This window comes from Lycorma delicatula, chromosome 6 (genome assembly GCF_047948215.1).
Source record: "Lycorma delicatula isolate Av1 chromosome 6, ASM4794821v1, whole genome shotgun sequence".
NCBI classification, from domain to species: domain Eukaryota; kingdom Metazoa; phylum Arthropoda; class Insecta; order Hemiptera; family Fulgoridae; genus Lycorma; species Lycorma delicatula.
Window position 1 is genome coordinate 119,128,700 of NC_134460.1, and position 14,782 is coordinate 119,143,481.

A 14,782-nucleotide genomic window follows, 5' to 3' on the forward strand; every position below is an offset into this window, starting at 1 on the left:
TCAGATGAATGGTATAGGAATACACACGGGACAAACAAACATTAATTTTTATGTACATATAAGATGAATCATTGTTATACATTACAAAACTATAAATAAATCTGTAAATCAAACCAAAAATAAAATAGTTTAATAAATAATTAATAACAGTTACAATAATATTCAAAATCTGTAGTTTATAAAATAAGATGAAAATATCTTATGCCTTAAATGAGGAGGCTGCAGTTCTAATTATGGGTATCGTGTTTATTGTCATCAAAGTACTTTGTAACATGAGTGGTGGTTTCTTTGACCACACTTTACAATAATAGATAATGTTTTCAATTTGTTTAGTTGTAACACACACTCAGTAATGTTTTCTAATTCTAATTTTTTTTTTTTTTTTTTTTTTTTTTGACGTATCGTGTAATAGTTATAGCCATAGGTGGGTGATGTGGAATCTCCTGTTGAGTGGTGGTCAGGTAGAGGATCAGGATTTCTAAAAATTCAAGATCTGTAGGATGAAAGAAAAAGGCATATTCTTACAGATATACAGTATTCAGTTCAGATTTTTTTGGAAGTAAGAACATTTATGTATAGGAGGAAGCTGTTGAGTGGAAAATGTGGATTGCCATCAACTTTGGATAGCAAGTTTAATTTGATCAATGCAGTCAAAACAATATTTTAAATGATTTAATATTTTTCTATATAAAGAAACAAAGATAAACTTTAATCACCAGAAATGCAGAAACTGCAAAGTTGAAATTAGCACTTTGAAAAAATAAGTTTAAAATTGCCGGTGCAACATAACAGAATTATCTTTAACAATAGCATTGAAAAGCATTTCCCAAGTGATACTACAATATAAACTAACTCAAGTCAGCTTAAACAGCCATATCAACATCACTCAGTCTTCTGAGTACTGCACATCTGGTTTTTTTCCAAGAAAATGTAGCTGCATTTTCATGTTACAAAGATGGAGGTGCCTTCCTTGGTAAATAAACCAGAGGTAAATAACTAGTCCCCTGTTCAGATCCCTGGGTAGGAAGAGGGGACCGATTTATTGAATTTTACACAAGTATAATTAAGTAATTGCCAACACCCAGTTTAAAAATCATAATAGAAGAACATACACATGGAAAAAGCTAGGCGATAATGCAAGATATCAGATAGATTATATCATGGTTAAGCAAAGATTTAGAAATCCAACTATAAACCATATCCAGGAGCAGACATGGATAGCAACCATAATTTAGTGATAATGAAATGTAGATCAGGATTTAAAAACCTAAAGAATAGTGCTAGATCAATTGGTGGAATTAGAAAAGCTTGAGGAAGAGGAGGCAAAGAAGATTTTTGAGAGGACATCACAAGAGATCTGAGTAAAAAAGATGAGGTAGAGAATATAGAAGAAGAATGGGAGAATGTTAAAAAAGAAATTCAGATCAGCAGAAGCGAACTTAGGCATAACAAAGAGAACTGCTAGAAAACCTTTGATATCAGAGGATATATTGCAGCTGGTGGATGAGTGTAGAAAGTATGAGAATGCTAGTGATGAAGAAGGTAAAAAGGACCTGTTAACAATTAAAAAATACTATAAACAGGAAGTGCAAATTAGCAAAAGAAGAGTGGATTAAAGAAAAGTGTTCAAAGTGGAAAGAGAAATGATCGTTGGTAAAATAGACAGAGCAGACAGGAAAGTTAAGGAGAATTTTGTGGTACATAAGCTAAAAACTAATAATGCGTTAAATAAAGATGGTATTGATTTATAATATGAAAGAGATGGTTGGTAGGTGGGTGAAATGTATTGAAGAGTTGTATGGTGGAAATGAATTAGAAACTGGTGTTGTAGAGGAAGAAAGGGAAGTTGAAGAGGATGAAAAGGAAGATACAATACTGAGGTCTAAATTTAATAGAGCATTAAAGGATTTGAATGGGAGAAGGTTCCTAGGATAGATGGGATACCCGCAGAATTACTGCACAGTACATGGGGTGAGAAAGCAATAGATGGATTATACAAACTGGTGTATAATATTTATGAAAAAGGGGAAGTTCCATCAGACTTCAAAAAGAGTGTTGTTGTTATGATAACCAAAGAAAGCAGGAGCAGATAAATGTGAAGAATACAGAACAATTAGCTTAATTAGTTATCAATCAAAATTTTTAACTAAAATTCTGTTCAGAAGAATTGAGAGGAGAGAGTGGAAGAAATGTTAAAAGAAGATCAATTTGGTTTCAGGAAAAGTATAGGAACAAGGGAAGCAGTTTTAGTGGTCAAATTAATAGTAGAAGGAAGATTAAAGGAAAAAAAACAACATACATGGCATTTATATACTTAGAAAAGGCATTTGATAATGTAGACTGGAATAAAATGTTCAGCATTTTAAAAAATTTAGGGTTCAAGTATAGAGATAGAAGAACAATCGCTAACATTTACAGGAACCAAATTGCAACAGTAATAATCAGAAAGCAGAAGAAAGAAGCAGTAATAAAAAAGGGAATCTGACAAGGATGCTCCTTATTAATTTTTTTTATCTTTACATAGAACTATTTAACTTTACATAGATTAATGATATTAAAGAACAGGTAGATCCGGAGTATTAACAGTGCAATGTGAAAAAATAATGATGCTACGATTTGCTGATGATATAATAAGTCTAGCAGAGAGTAAAAAAGATGTAGAAGAAACAGTGAATGACACGGATGAAGTCCTATGCAAAAACTAAAAATTACTACATGTAAATAAACAAGAAAAAAACAAAATTAATGAAATGTAGTAGAAATTAAGTAGATAGACCATTGAATATAAAATTATATATTTTATATATAAGAGGAAAGATTTTTGGAGGTAAGAGAACTTTTTTATTTGTGAAATAGAATTACTAAAGATGGAAGAAACAGGAGTGATATAAAATGCCAAATAACATAGGCGAAACTAGCTTTCAGGCAGAAATATAATTTGTTTACATCAAAAAATAATTTAAATGTCAAGAAATCATTTTTGAACGTATATGTTTGGAGTGTAGCTCTATATGGAAATGAAACTTGGACGATCAGAGTACCTGAGAAGAAAAGATTAGAAGCTTTTGAAATGTGATGCTATAGGAAAATTTTAAAAATCAGATTGTTGGATAAAGTGATAAATGAAGAGGTGTTGCAGCAAATTTATGAAGAAAGAAGCATTTGGAAAAATATAGCTAAAAGAAGAGACACACTTACAGGCCACATCTTAAGATATCCTGGAATCGTTGCTTTGATATTGGAGGGACAGGTAGATATGAAAGATTGTGCAGGAAGGTAACGTTTAGAATATGTAAAACAAATTTTTAAGGGTGTAGGAAGTAGGGAGTATACCAAAATGAAATGACTGGCACTAAACAGAGATTTTGGAGAGCTGCATCAAACCAGTCAAATGACTGAAGATAAAAAAAATTCATACACATTTGGCACATCAACAGTCCCTTGACATTCATTCAGTATGACTCCTGAGTAAGTTATTAGCACCTGACAAGTAATTATTTGTCATGTACCATTAAGAGTATTTTTTTATTTTATCAAAATTAATTTGTTTTAGGAAAAAACCACTATTCAGATGATTTAATTGATATTTAAAAAATAAGTCAGGATGGATCAAATACATTTTACATTTGCACTGGAGACCAGATTGTAGCACACCACCACCACCTACCACCTTGGTTTCACATACACACACACACACACACACATATTTAAATGTATTATACAAAGATAACACAAACACAATTCACTGGCTCAAGTATGAATGATATTTTTGTACATCCTAATAAGGCATGGCTTGGTTTTTTAATTATGTTAATTTATATTGTTTGATTATTTAATTAACTAATACAAATAATATGCGATGTGTTGTTTCAAATGCAGGCAAAGGAAGAAATACAGACACGTTAACCACTGAAGGTAAGAATCATTCATGAATACCTTTTTCATATCTACCAAAACATTATTTCCATTCATTGAAATATGCATGTAACTGAACTTGTATCAAATGGAAACGTTTTTATTGTGTACTTTGCTATAAATTTGTTTTTATTGCCAAAAATGTATTCAGAAATGTATGAAACTTATATTAAAGAAACGGAAAGTAATTAATTTATTTTCTATACTGATGAGTACTGTTTATCTTTCTTAGCTTCATTCTTTTATTATATGTTGGTGTGTTTCAGAACCTCTCCAATTAAACAGTTCTTTAGTAAATATAATGTACAAATGGCTATAAACACGAACAATCCATTAAAAAAGAGTTTTAATTATAATATACAAGAAAAAGATATTTACAACAGTAATGGTATATACAAAATAAAAATGTCAATGCAATCCAACATACTGGGAAGAAAATTAAAATTAAGATATAATAAACAAATGAGATTTTAAAAAAACAAAAATAAAAAATTCTAATTATGCAATTTATTTAATAAAAGATTGACATACCCCAATGAAAATGGAATAATCAATGAAATTAATTCACAATTTTATTAAAGGAAGAAGAATGAACATTTTAGAAAATTTTAAAATCTTTAAATTAAAAAGTAACAATGAAACAATCATAAATGAACAGATCAACAGTTAAGCAGATGTCTTTTTCAAGATCCTCAGTTTATTGAAAACAGGAAATAAAATTAAAAAATAAATATAACATTAATAAATAAACAAGAAGAAAGCCAGATTGATCATGGCATCAAGTAAAGGGACGGGGCTTGACTAAATGCTATATAAAAATTAATAGAAATTTAAAAGTACTAGTACAGTAAGTTTCAACAATGGACTAGTTTTGAAACGCATTAACATATAATAAAAGAATGAAGCTGAGAAAGGTAAACAGTACAACATAGAAATTATAGTGTTCTTAGCAGAAAATGTAATTATAACTGTTATCTTAATAACAATTTTAATTAATTTTACTTTGCTAACATTTTATATATATTTAATTGTGCACATTATGCAATGGCTTTATTTGTTTAAATTTCAAACAAATGTGAAAAATATTGTAAAGTTAAGTACATTTAACCATCAATATTTATATTATTTTTTATACATATCAACTATTACGGATCATTAGTATGCATGTGGCTTTCACAACTGGAATTTTATCTTTATTTCATACACACTTCATTTTCCAGGATTCTACTCATAAGGATGTTTACTGTCTTGTTCAGTGTGCCTTTTTTCAGTGTTGCTGTGTTTATTCATCCAATCGTGAAGATTGTTGAAACATTAATTTGTTTAATTTACTGTGCTCTAAGTAGTTGAAAATAAAGAATTATATTTTTTTCAAATCAGCGATTTATATAATAATTTTTTATGAATTTCAAAATTGTATATGGATTGATAACAGATCCTCACAAAGCCATTGTGGACATATTTTACTGTAGCATTATTTTTATCTTCATAAAGTAGACTTTTTATTTATGTAGTAGTTTTTTTTTTGCATTAAACAAAAAAATAATGAGATTATTTGTGTCTAAATAATTTTGCTTAAACAATAAAGATACTTTACCACCTTAGTAATTTGAAATGAACTGTTACAGCCTTATTTATTGCTTTTTGTGTTAATAAAAATGAAAAAATTAGTTACATATATTAAATATTTTATCATATTCATATGATAATTTTATAGTTTTAAGCAGAAGCTAAAAAGCTAGAGAAACAACAAAATGTTACATAGAAAAAAAAATTAAGTTTTATTATTTTAATATTATTAAATTATAGTCTGAAATTTCACATCGGAATTTTTTTTCTTTTAGTATCATATTAATATAAATAAAATATTTAATTTTCTTACTGTAACTGCATTTTATTTATTTTCATAAGAAATGATTCAATAAGTCATACATATAGCCTCCTACTGTATGCCAGTGTAAAATTTTTAATTTCTTCAAAAAATAATCTATAATATTTTACAGATTTGATGTTAAAAATAAAAATATGTCAACAGAAGTCTGTAATTTTAGCTAAGTTCGAATAAAAGATACTTAATTCAGTTACTCAGCTAATATAAGGATACTTTTTTTTACAGAGTTTGTTACCACATCTGTTTCATGCCTACATCAAGTTTCAGTACTTTATTACTTGTTTATTGATTTCTTAGAATTTGGTTACTTATCACTTGACTGAATAAACTTTACCTATTAGCTGATTATTTTTATTTATACAATAAAAAAAACTGTTAAAATTATAGACCATTGTTTCTGTTTGTTAAGTAGTTCTAGTTATTTACTTAAAAAATATGAGTTTAAATTTTTAATAATTCTGTTTTACACTGAAACACTTTACTAAAAATGATTAAATCATGGAATGCTTTAGCAATATCAGAACTTCTTTCAAAAGTAAAATAAACAGTAGCCTGTAATTAAAGTTCCAAGTATTGATGAGACCACATGCTTACTAGCGTTATCATAACACTTTGAATTGTTGGCATTGTGGATCCAGCATGTATGTGTATTTTATAAAAGGAAAAATACATTTTTTTGTTTATTATTATTAATGTTATATTTATTAAGAATTTTATTTATTGATAGTTTTCTGTAGTTTTTTCTCATTTAATATGTTAATAATATAATAAATTTAATTTTTATTTATATTAACAGTTGATAAAGAAATTTGTATCATTATGTGCCTAACAATTTGAAAATAAGAATAAAAATTTTGTTATAGTTTATTTGTAGGGTTATGCTGAATACTATGACAGGTTCCTGAGTTTGATATCTGGTACGGATGGAAATTTTCACTTTTAAGTAAATAATAATTTACATAAAGCATTAGTAACTTCAATCATTTTCGCTTAATATTACACTACTTTAAAAAAACAAATTGTCCAGCACAGTAGCGGGAGAATATTTTAGATATCGCATGTAACTTCAATATTCATTCATTTTCCTATCTTATTAAAGTATATATTTATGTAAATATTTAACCATTATAAAATGTTTAATTAATCTGAACTGCTGCACAATTTTTTTGTGATGTTTGGCAGTAATAACTTTCCTGTTTTATCCTAAAAAAAATTCAATGTCTTATAAGTTATTATTTATTACCAGATAGAGTTCCATTAATTCATTGATTTGTGTTTTAAAGAAAACCGAGGAGAATTTCTTGAGAAGTTACAGAGGGCTCGAGCACAAGTTAAACCTAACTCACCAAGCCAGCCAGTGTTATCTCGACCAGGACCTACTAGATTAGTTGTTGGTAATTGGGCACTATCTAGTCGTAAGGATGGTGAACTGCACATACATAATTCTGATGGTCAGCAGGTATACTAAATTTGAATATATGGAACAAAATAATATTATTAGAATATTTTATAGATTACGAGTAAACTTCTGATTTAAAAATATATATATATATAATCACCTTTTACTTTTACACATTTACATTCTTTCTTTTTTTTTTGCCACCTCCACCTTGTGGTCGAAACTGCTTTAATATGAATTCAGCCCTGAGGGAAACTCAGGGAAATTATTCACCCTTGTACTTCTTTTGCTATCTTCATATAGATAATCTTGACCAACATCGCAGACACTGCGTGCCATGATTGTTTGGTTCACAGCATACTCCTCATGATGCTATTTGGGGAAAGCACTCCAAATTCCCGCCAGGATGCTTGCCTATGGTGTAGAAACAAGATCAATGTGTGTTCTGTGGTGTCCTCCTCCGTTTCATTACTAACTGAAATTTTCTTTAAGGTTAATTAAAAGTTTTTTTTTTAAATTCATAGGAAAATATTTTTAATGGAAGATTTTTTGTCAAGTACAAAATGTAATCTAATATATTTGTTCCCAGTCTTTTGGTTAATATACTTCTTGAAAAATGAATCATTCAAACTGAATATTCTCATTATTAAATCATTTGATTTGTCCCCTTTAATATACCGTGTATAAGGATGGTACTTTCTTTCATAGAAGGAGTGAGTTTGCACAGAACAGTAGCTATTTTCCTTTTGTAATAGTCGAAATAACATCATTAGCAAGTACTGCCAATAAATCATAACTGATGTCTGTTAGAATATCCATGGTGATAATTGGTGTAATAAATCATTCTTAATCCTCTTAATGTCTTAATTTTTTTTATTGCAGTTCAAACTCTTATGCTCTATTAAATTTGAAACTATTGAAAGATTTGGCCCAAATTTTAATATAAATTTGCATCTAGTAATTAAAATGTTGCAAACATATTTTAACTTACAGAAAAATTAACATTCTAGCCAAAGTCCAAGAAGGAAATTCAGAAACAGCAGTTAATAATTTCTTATTAAGAATTATTAGTTTGTACTGAAGAAGGATTATTTAAAAAAATTCATATCAATGAATAACATTAACTATAAAAAGGAGGTTAGTTCCCGTTTAGAAAATGAAAATTCATTTTTTTTTAAGATAAAAGCTAATGAAATAAGCATTAAACTACAGAAGTTTATATTTCATTTAAAACAAAAAAATATTTAAAAAATACAAATAAAATAAGTAGGTTTTCAGACTATTAATATGTGAAAGTAATTTATGAATAATTTGTGAAAAATGGTAAATTTCAAAACTTGCATGGTTCAGTACCACATTTTATTCTTTTTTACTTCCTTGTACAAAGTAAAGGAAGTATTGTGATCGCGAAAAATTTTGGTTTTGAGATTTCAATGGAAATATCCATTATGACCATCCCTGAATCCATTTTGACTAGTTTCGGTGTGACGTCTGTACGTAGATATGTATCTCACATAATTGAAAAACAATTAGCCATAGGATGTTAAAATTTTGGATTTAGGACTGCTGTAACATCTAATCATGCACCAACCCTTTTGATTGCAATCAACTGAACCAAAAGTGTCAAAAAAAGCCCAAAATCCAAAAAAAAAATTGAATTTTGGACTTTCTTTTAACTGCAGTAATAAGCCCTCATTGAGAGCTTTTCAACGATGCATCATAAGTGGTATTTATTTTCATTGGTTCCAAAGTTATAGCCAAATAAAATTTTAATTAATGAAATATTTGGATCTTAAAAGGGGAAGGCACATCGGTTCGAATCAGACTTCATCTCCTTTTTTTACCCTTTCTTTTTTTTAATTTAAATATATTGATTTATTAATAATTATTATTCTCTGATTGTAAAAAAAATTTTACAATAAATAATTCAATATAACAATAAAAAAATATCAGAAGTTATTATTAACGAAATAAAATTTTATGATCTTTTCATCTTAAAAAAAATTTTTATGTATATGTAATTTAATAGGCGTACAATGAAGTTATCTGGTGTCCACATCAGTTATTTTTTTTAAATTTTGCAGTAGTATTTCAGAGTTAAATTTATAAATGAATTACATTTGCATAGTTTTAACAAGTGTGTATAATTTAATTTTTAATCTGGAATGTATTTAATGTAACTTAAATAATATTATTCATATCTGGTTTTTAATAGCAAGCTACGATATTACGAGAAGATTTACCTGGTTTCATATTTGAATCGAATAGAGGAACCAAACACTCTTTTACTGCAGAGACTTCATTGGGACCTGAATTTGCTGCTGGCTGGACTGGAAAAAGAGGAAAGCGATTACGCTCTAAGATAGAAGCTTTAAAACAAAAAGTATGTATTTATTAATGCTGCATACTGTTAAATAATTAGTCATTTTGATTAGTTTTGGTAAAGGAATATTCTGAAAGCTTTATATATATTTTATATATTAAAATTTGATAACCTTTGCTTTTAATAACCCTAATTTGTTTGTTTTTCAACTTATGCATACAACGGTAATTCAGTTAACAGACAAGTTTTTAAGTACAGGAAGTAAATAAAGAAATGAATAAAAAATTGACTAGATTAGATGAACTTCCCATAAAATTTTATAAATATTTTAAGGAGGAAGGAATGGAAGAATAGTTTGGATGTACAGTACAGTACAGAATGTTCTAGACTTAATGAAAATGATAATCATATCAATTTCAAAGAAAACTGGTACTAGAAAATGCACAGAACACAACAGAAAGTTCTTAATAAAGTAGGAGCCCTAAACCAGCAGTTAGTAAGAATAATGGAAGAAAATGCAGAAGAGGAACTGATTGAGGAAAGGGAAAGGAACCAGAATTTCATTGACTACTAAGAATGTTCAGAAATATACTTAAAGAAAAGAAGAGAAATGAATCTGTGTTTTTTTCGATTTAGAGAAAGCAGTTAAAAAGAATAAAATAGGAAAAATCATGGGAGATTATTAAAGAGAAAAAAGTAGAATGGAAAGACAGAAGGATAATTAAAGATTAATACATAAAATAAATATAGCAGTAATGAAAGTAAATAAGAATGTGATTGACTGGTTGGGTAAAGGTCAAGGAATTAGGCAAGGATGCTGCCTTTCACTGACACTTTGCAACATTCTTATTGAAGATTTGATAAGGAATATACTATATTAGAAGAAATGGAATAAGTTATAAATTCAGGAAGATGAAAAATAATTTGCAGGTTTGCTGATAATATGGTAATTCTAACTCATAGCATACATCAGCTTCAAAGATTAACATCCATGGAGAAAGGAATGAAAATAAGTATAAAAAAACTAAAATATTGGAAGTAAACAACAAAGAGGATTTAATGGTAAGGGTAAGTGAAGAAAAAATACAAAAATTAAAAATTACAGATAATTTGGGTACTGTGGTGTCAGAAGACTGGGAGAGTGCAGTGGAATTAAAGGAAAGGATAGATATGGCAAAGAAGCATTCCGTAAGAAGAAGGAATTACAGTTTAGTAAAAGTCTGGACAGAGTTACAGAAGAGATTAACCAAAGCTAAGAATGGAATGTTTTGTTATATGGAAGTGAAGATGGAAGATGAGGAAAAAAGAGAGAAACTGGATTGAGGCTTTTGAGATCTGGGTATGATGAAGGATGGAGAAAGTTAGTTTGATGGGCAAAGTGAGGAATGAAGAAGTAATTAACAGGATTGAAGAACATGCAGGAAGTACACAAAAGAAAAATAAATCAATTAGGGGAAGTGGAATCTTTATAACTGCATCGGAAAGGTCGGTAGAAGGAGGAAGAAGAGCAGTGAACTCAATATATGAGGTGAAGATTGGAAACTACAAGGGGACACAAGAGAAGGCTTGGACAAAAATGGATAGTGGCAGCAGTGGTGTAAAGGACCTGCCACCAGGTGATGAAACTGATGATATGCAGTGAATTATGTTGATGGAGAATCAGTATGGGTTTCCTTCCGGAAAAGATACGGAGAACGTCATACTCCATATGATGAGTGTGGTAACAACCAGTGAGACGGAATACGTCCTGGGGATTTTCCTGGACATTTCCGGGGCATTTAATAATCTATAGTCAAAAAAGAGAATGTACTGTAAGTAAATTGCAAGTTATGCAAAGTTACTTCAGTCATCGGGATGTGCTGCTCCATGAGGTTGGCAAGATGCTTTTTAAGAGATGTCCCCAAATCAGCTGTTAAGTCCATTATTGTGGGTGGGGGAGTTTGATTCTCTCTTGCGGCTGAGGTTGCCCAGCAGGTGTTGTATCATGGCATATATTGACGGGCTCCTGCTGGTCAAAGGAAGCTTGCGGATGGAGGTTGAACTCCGAGTCACTCAAAGGCCATTGGGCAGTGATGCTCCTCAAAGGCCATTGGGCAGTGAGTCAGCATGTCCATGTTTCTATGGCAGGCCAGCGTATATTGTTCAGGTTCGAAAGTACCTGCAATACACGGTGCCTGTTTGGGTGGATAGGCTAAAATATAAAGTTATCAGGACATATTATTAAGGGCTTAACGCCTAATTGTTAAAGGTAACTGGTGGTTACCGTACTATTTCATGGGAAGCAATCTTGGTGATTGCAGACATGAAACCGATAGACTTGATTGCGTCTGAGAAGCAGCAGTGGTATGTTGCTAAGAAGTCGGGTGAGTTGACTTTGGATAAAGTTTGAAAAATTGAACAGCATGGCAATGCCTTGTGGGCACGCCAGATGGTGGTGGGTGTTATACGCATGATCTCTTCCCAAATGTTGTTGGTTTGCAGGATGCCTCTGGGACGCACCATAATAAATATGTGACGCAATTTCTTTCCAGCCATGGTGCTTTTAGAAACTGACTGCAGAAATTCAGCTTGGTAGATTGTGGAATGTTTCCTCATTGTGGAAAATTGGACGAGATATCTACCATGTTCTTTATGATTGTTCGAAGTATGAGTTAATGCATATGGAGACCATCTGTCGACTTGATCTTATCGGCTTGGCATTGGATCTCCTTGTAAACTGCAACAGTGGAGAGTTTTATAGTGTATTTAGCAAAGGAAAGGATTGCTGAGGGGATCTAGAGCTCTGCTTGGATTTCTCTTGTATTCTGTTTTGTTTTATAAATTATGTTTTTGTTGTGTTTTGTCTTTTTTTTTACCTCCGAGTCCACCATTAGGTATTACTTCAGAGGATGAGATGAATGATTTTTAGCATTGTGAAAATGTCATGCTTGACCGGGATTCGAACCTGGGACCTCCAGATGATAGGCCGAGATGCTACAACTCGTGCCACGGAGGCCGGATTACCCTTTGTTTTGCTTTGTTTCAATGTTACTGTGTTTTTATTGTTCTGTATAACATTTTTATGTTTCATGTTGTGTGTTGAACTTACTTTTACCTTCTACGGGTACATAGTTCAATGCCTTTGTTTAGTTAGGTCTTTTTAGTCTTGCATAAGACTCTGTGAGGTGTGTTTTGTTTTGAATTCATTAAATAGTAGTACACTGATGGAATGTCACTTGTGGCATCCTGACCAAAGCAAACTGGAGTATGTCAAAAGCTGAGGTTTCAAAAATGACATCTGGTAAAGCCCATAAGGGCTTAGAACGGAGGGGGTGGCGGAAGGTGTCTTCCCCTACGGGATCAGGATGCAGTGAATAGTTGATTGCAATCCGTGTATGTTTTTATTTCCATTAATTTTCTAAATATGGTTGTGTCATCAGATTGTACCTTAGAAAAGCAATGTGGAGTTTATTTTGGTTCTTTGAACTAAAACAAGCTAGTATTTTTCGTTGAATGAATGCCCAGTAAATTAATTACATGAGCAAGTTTTCATGTACTGGTAGATAAATCATAAAAATGGTTTAAAACCATTTGTTGAAGCATATTTCTGACATTTAAGTCATGTCAATAGAATTTTGTAAAAACAATCTGCAACAAATAACTTTAACTGATGGTTGCATTACCGTGGTAGAAATAGTATAGAAACTAATAGTATAGAAGTATGACTAATCAGCCGTAATGAAATGCAATTTCTTAAGAGATGTACTTTTTTTGTTACCAAAAATGCTTACAGAAGAAATAAAAGTAAACTCCAAGATTACTGACTGTACAAAACTGAAAGCCCATTTTGATCATAAGAGCAAAACATTTCATAGTTGAATAGTAAACTGAGATAAGACATGAATTCATCATTATGAATTGTAATCAAGAAAGCAGAGTGAGTAGCAAAACCAGATCTCTAGTCGTAAAAAAATCCAAAATGCAACCTTCTGCAAAAAAGATTATTACTGTCTTGTGATATAAGAGGTCCTATTCTTTGCCATTATTTGAAAGATAAATTTCATCAGCAGTGTCATTTAATTAGAATTTGTAAAAGTTTTACTTCTATAATCATAAATTAATCAGGAACACACGAATTTCATGCAAAATATTTCTACAGTTTGATGAAAATTCTGCATGTAGCTTATTCTTCTCTGAATTAGTTTTATACTAAGTACATTATTTTGGGGGTTTATAGTTTACAATAAAGAAACAGTTTGTTGATGTTTGGTCTGTGTTTCAGGTAAATCATTGTGAAACCGTTTAGCAAATCCAGTTAGCAGTGTAAAAGAATTACCCTTTGGTAAAAACTTTATCTTGGGTTTTATGATCAGAAAATTATTAGTCTTCAATTGCACATTTTCATTAATTAAAAACGATTGATAATTCTGTTCCCAACACTTAATAAAGTAGTTTTTAAATGAGGAAATACCATTTACTGTTTTCAGTTTGTCTCCACATGCCTCTGTACAATAGCTGATTTTTTTCTTATTTAGTTTAATGTGTTGTTAGTAATTCTATTAATATATATTTTTAGGATTACTTAGTTTCTTTAAGAGTTTTACTCAGTCACATAGTACTCTTTTTTTCTATAATTTAACTGGTTTTGAATTGTGTTTTTTCTTACAGGTTAGAATACAAGCTCAGGAAATATATAATAAATATTTTAAAGTGGCTCAAGCTCAACCGCGTGGTGTTGTTGCTAAACTGGGATCAATTGTTGCACAGATAGAGCGCGCTTGTCAAAAACAGGTGATTTTGTTTTCTTATTATTTCTTTGAATAATTAACAATTATTCCATTTTGAGCTAACTTGTTATAAATTATTCCTGGACAAAGCTGGAATTTTAGTTTCCTAAATTAAGTTATTGACTTTTAAATTCTTAATTAAATTAATTTATGCTTAATATATTTATGCCATAATTTTTTGTTTGAGACGATAAGTCGTTTTATAACCAATTTCATTTTTTTTTTTTTTTTTTTTTTTTTTTTTACCAAATTTTATATATAAATTAATCTGCAGTCATTATTCTGACTGTATCTGATGGTTATAATATTATAATTGTTAAAACTATTTATGTGAGTGTGTACACATCTATATACGCACACTTTACAAGTTCATACATGTTTACATGGGATGTATATTTATATAGAGTGTAACATATATATATATAGATAGATATGATTTATGACGGTCCATTCCAGAACTGTCCATGTTAATGATCCTCTTAATTTGT

The 14,782-nt window shown here is 30.1% G+C and overlaps 1 protein-coding gene across 14 annotated transcripts in view; it reads left to right on the top strand.

Annotated features, from left to right (window-relative positions):
• Ufd4 (ubiquitin fusion-degradation 4-like) overlaps positions 1–14,782 on the top strand; it is a 280,366-nt gene that overhangs the window by 151,207 nt on the left and 114,377 nt on the right. For 10 of the 14 annotated variants that reach the window (XM_075368433.1, XM_075368435.1, XM_075368434.1 and 7 more), the window contains 4 exons: positions 3,880–3,915; positions 7,090–7,265; positions 9,421–9,588; positions 14,176–14,298. In XM_075368433.1, the coding sequence (XP_075224548.1) occupies positions 3,880–3,915; positions 7,090–7,265; positions 9,421–9,588; positions 14,176–14,298 (503 nt within the window). The remainder of the gene's footprint in view (positions 1–3,879; positions 3,916–7,089; positions 7,266–9,420; positions 9,589–14,175; positions 14,299–14,782) is intronic. The other 4 variants (XM_075368437.1, XM_075368441.1, XM_075368446.1 and 1 more) reach the window with 1 other exon arrangement.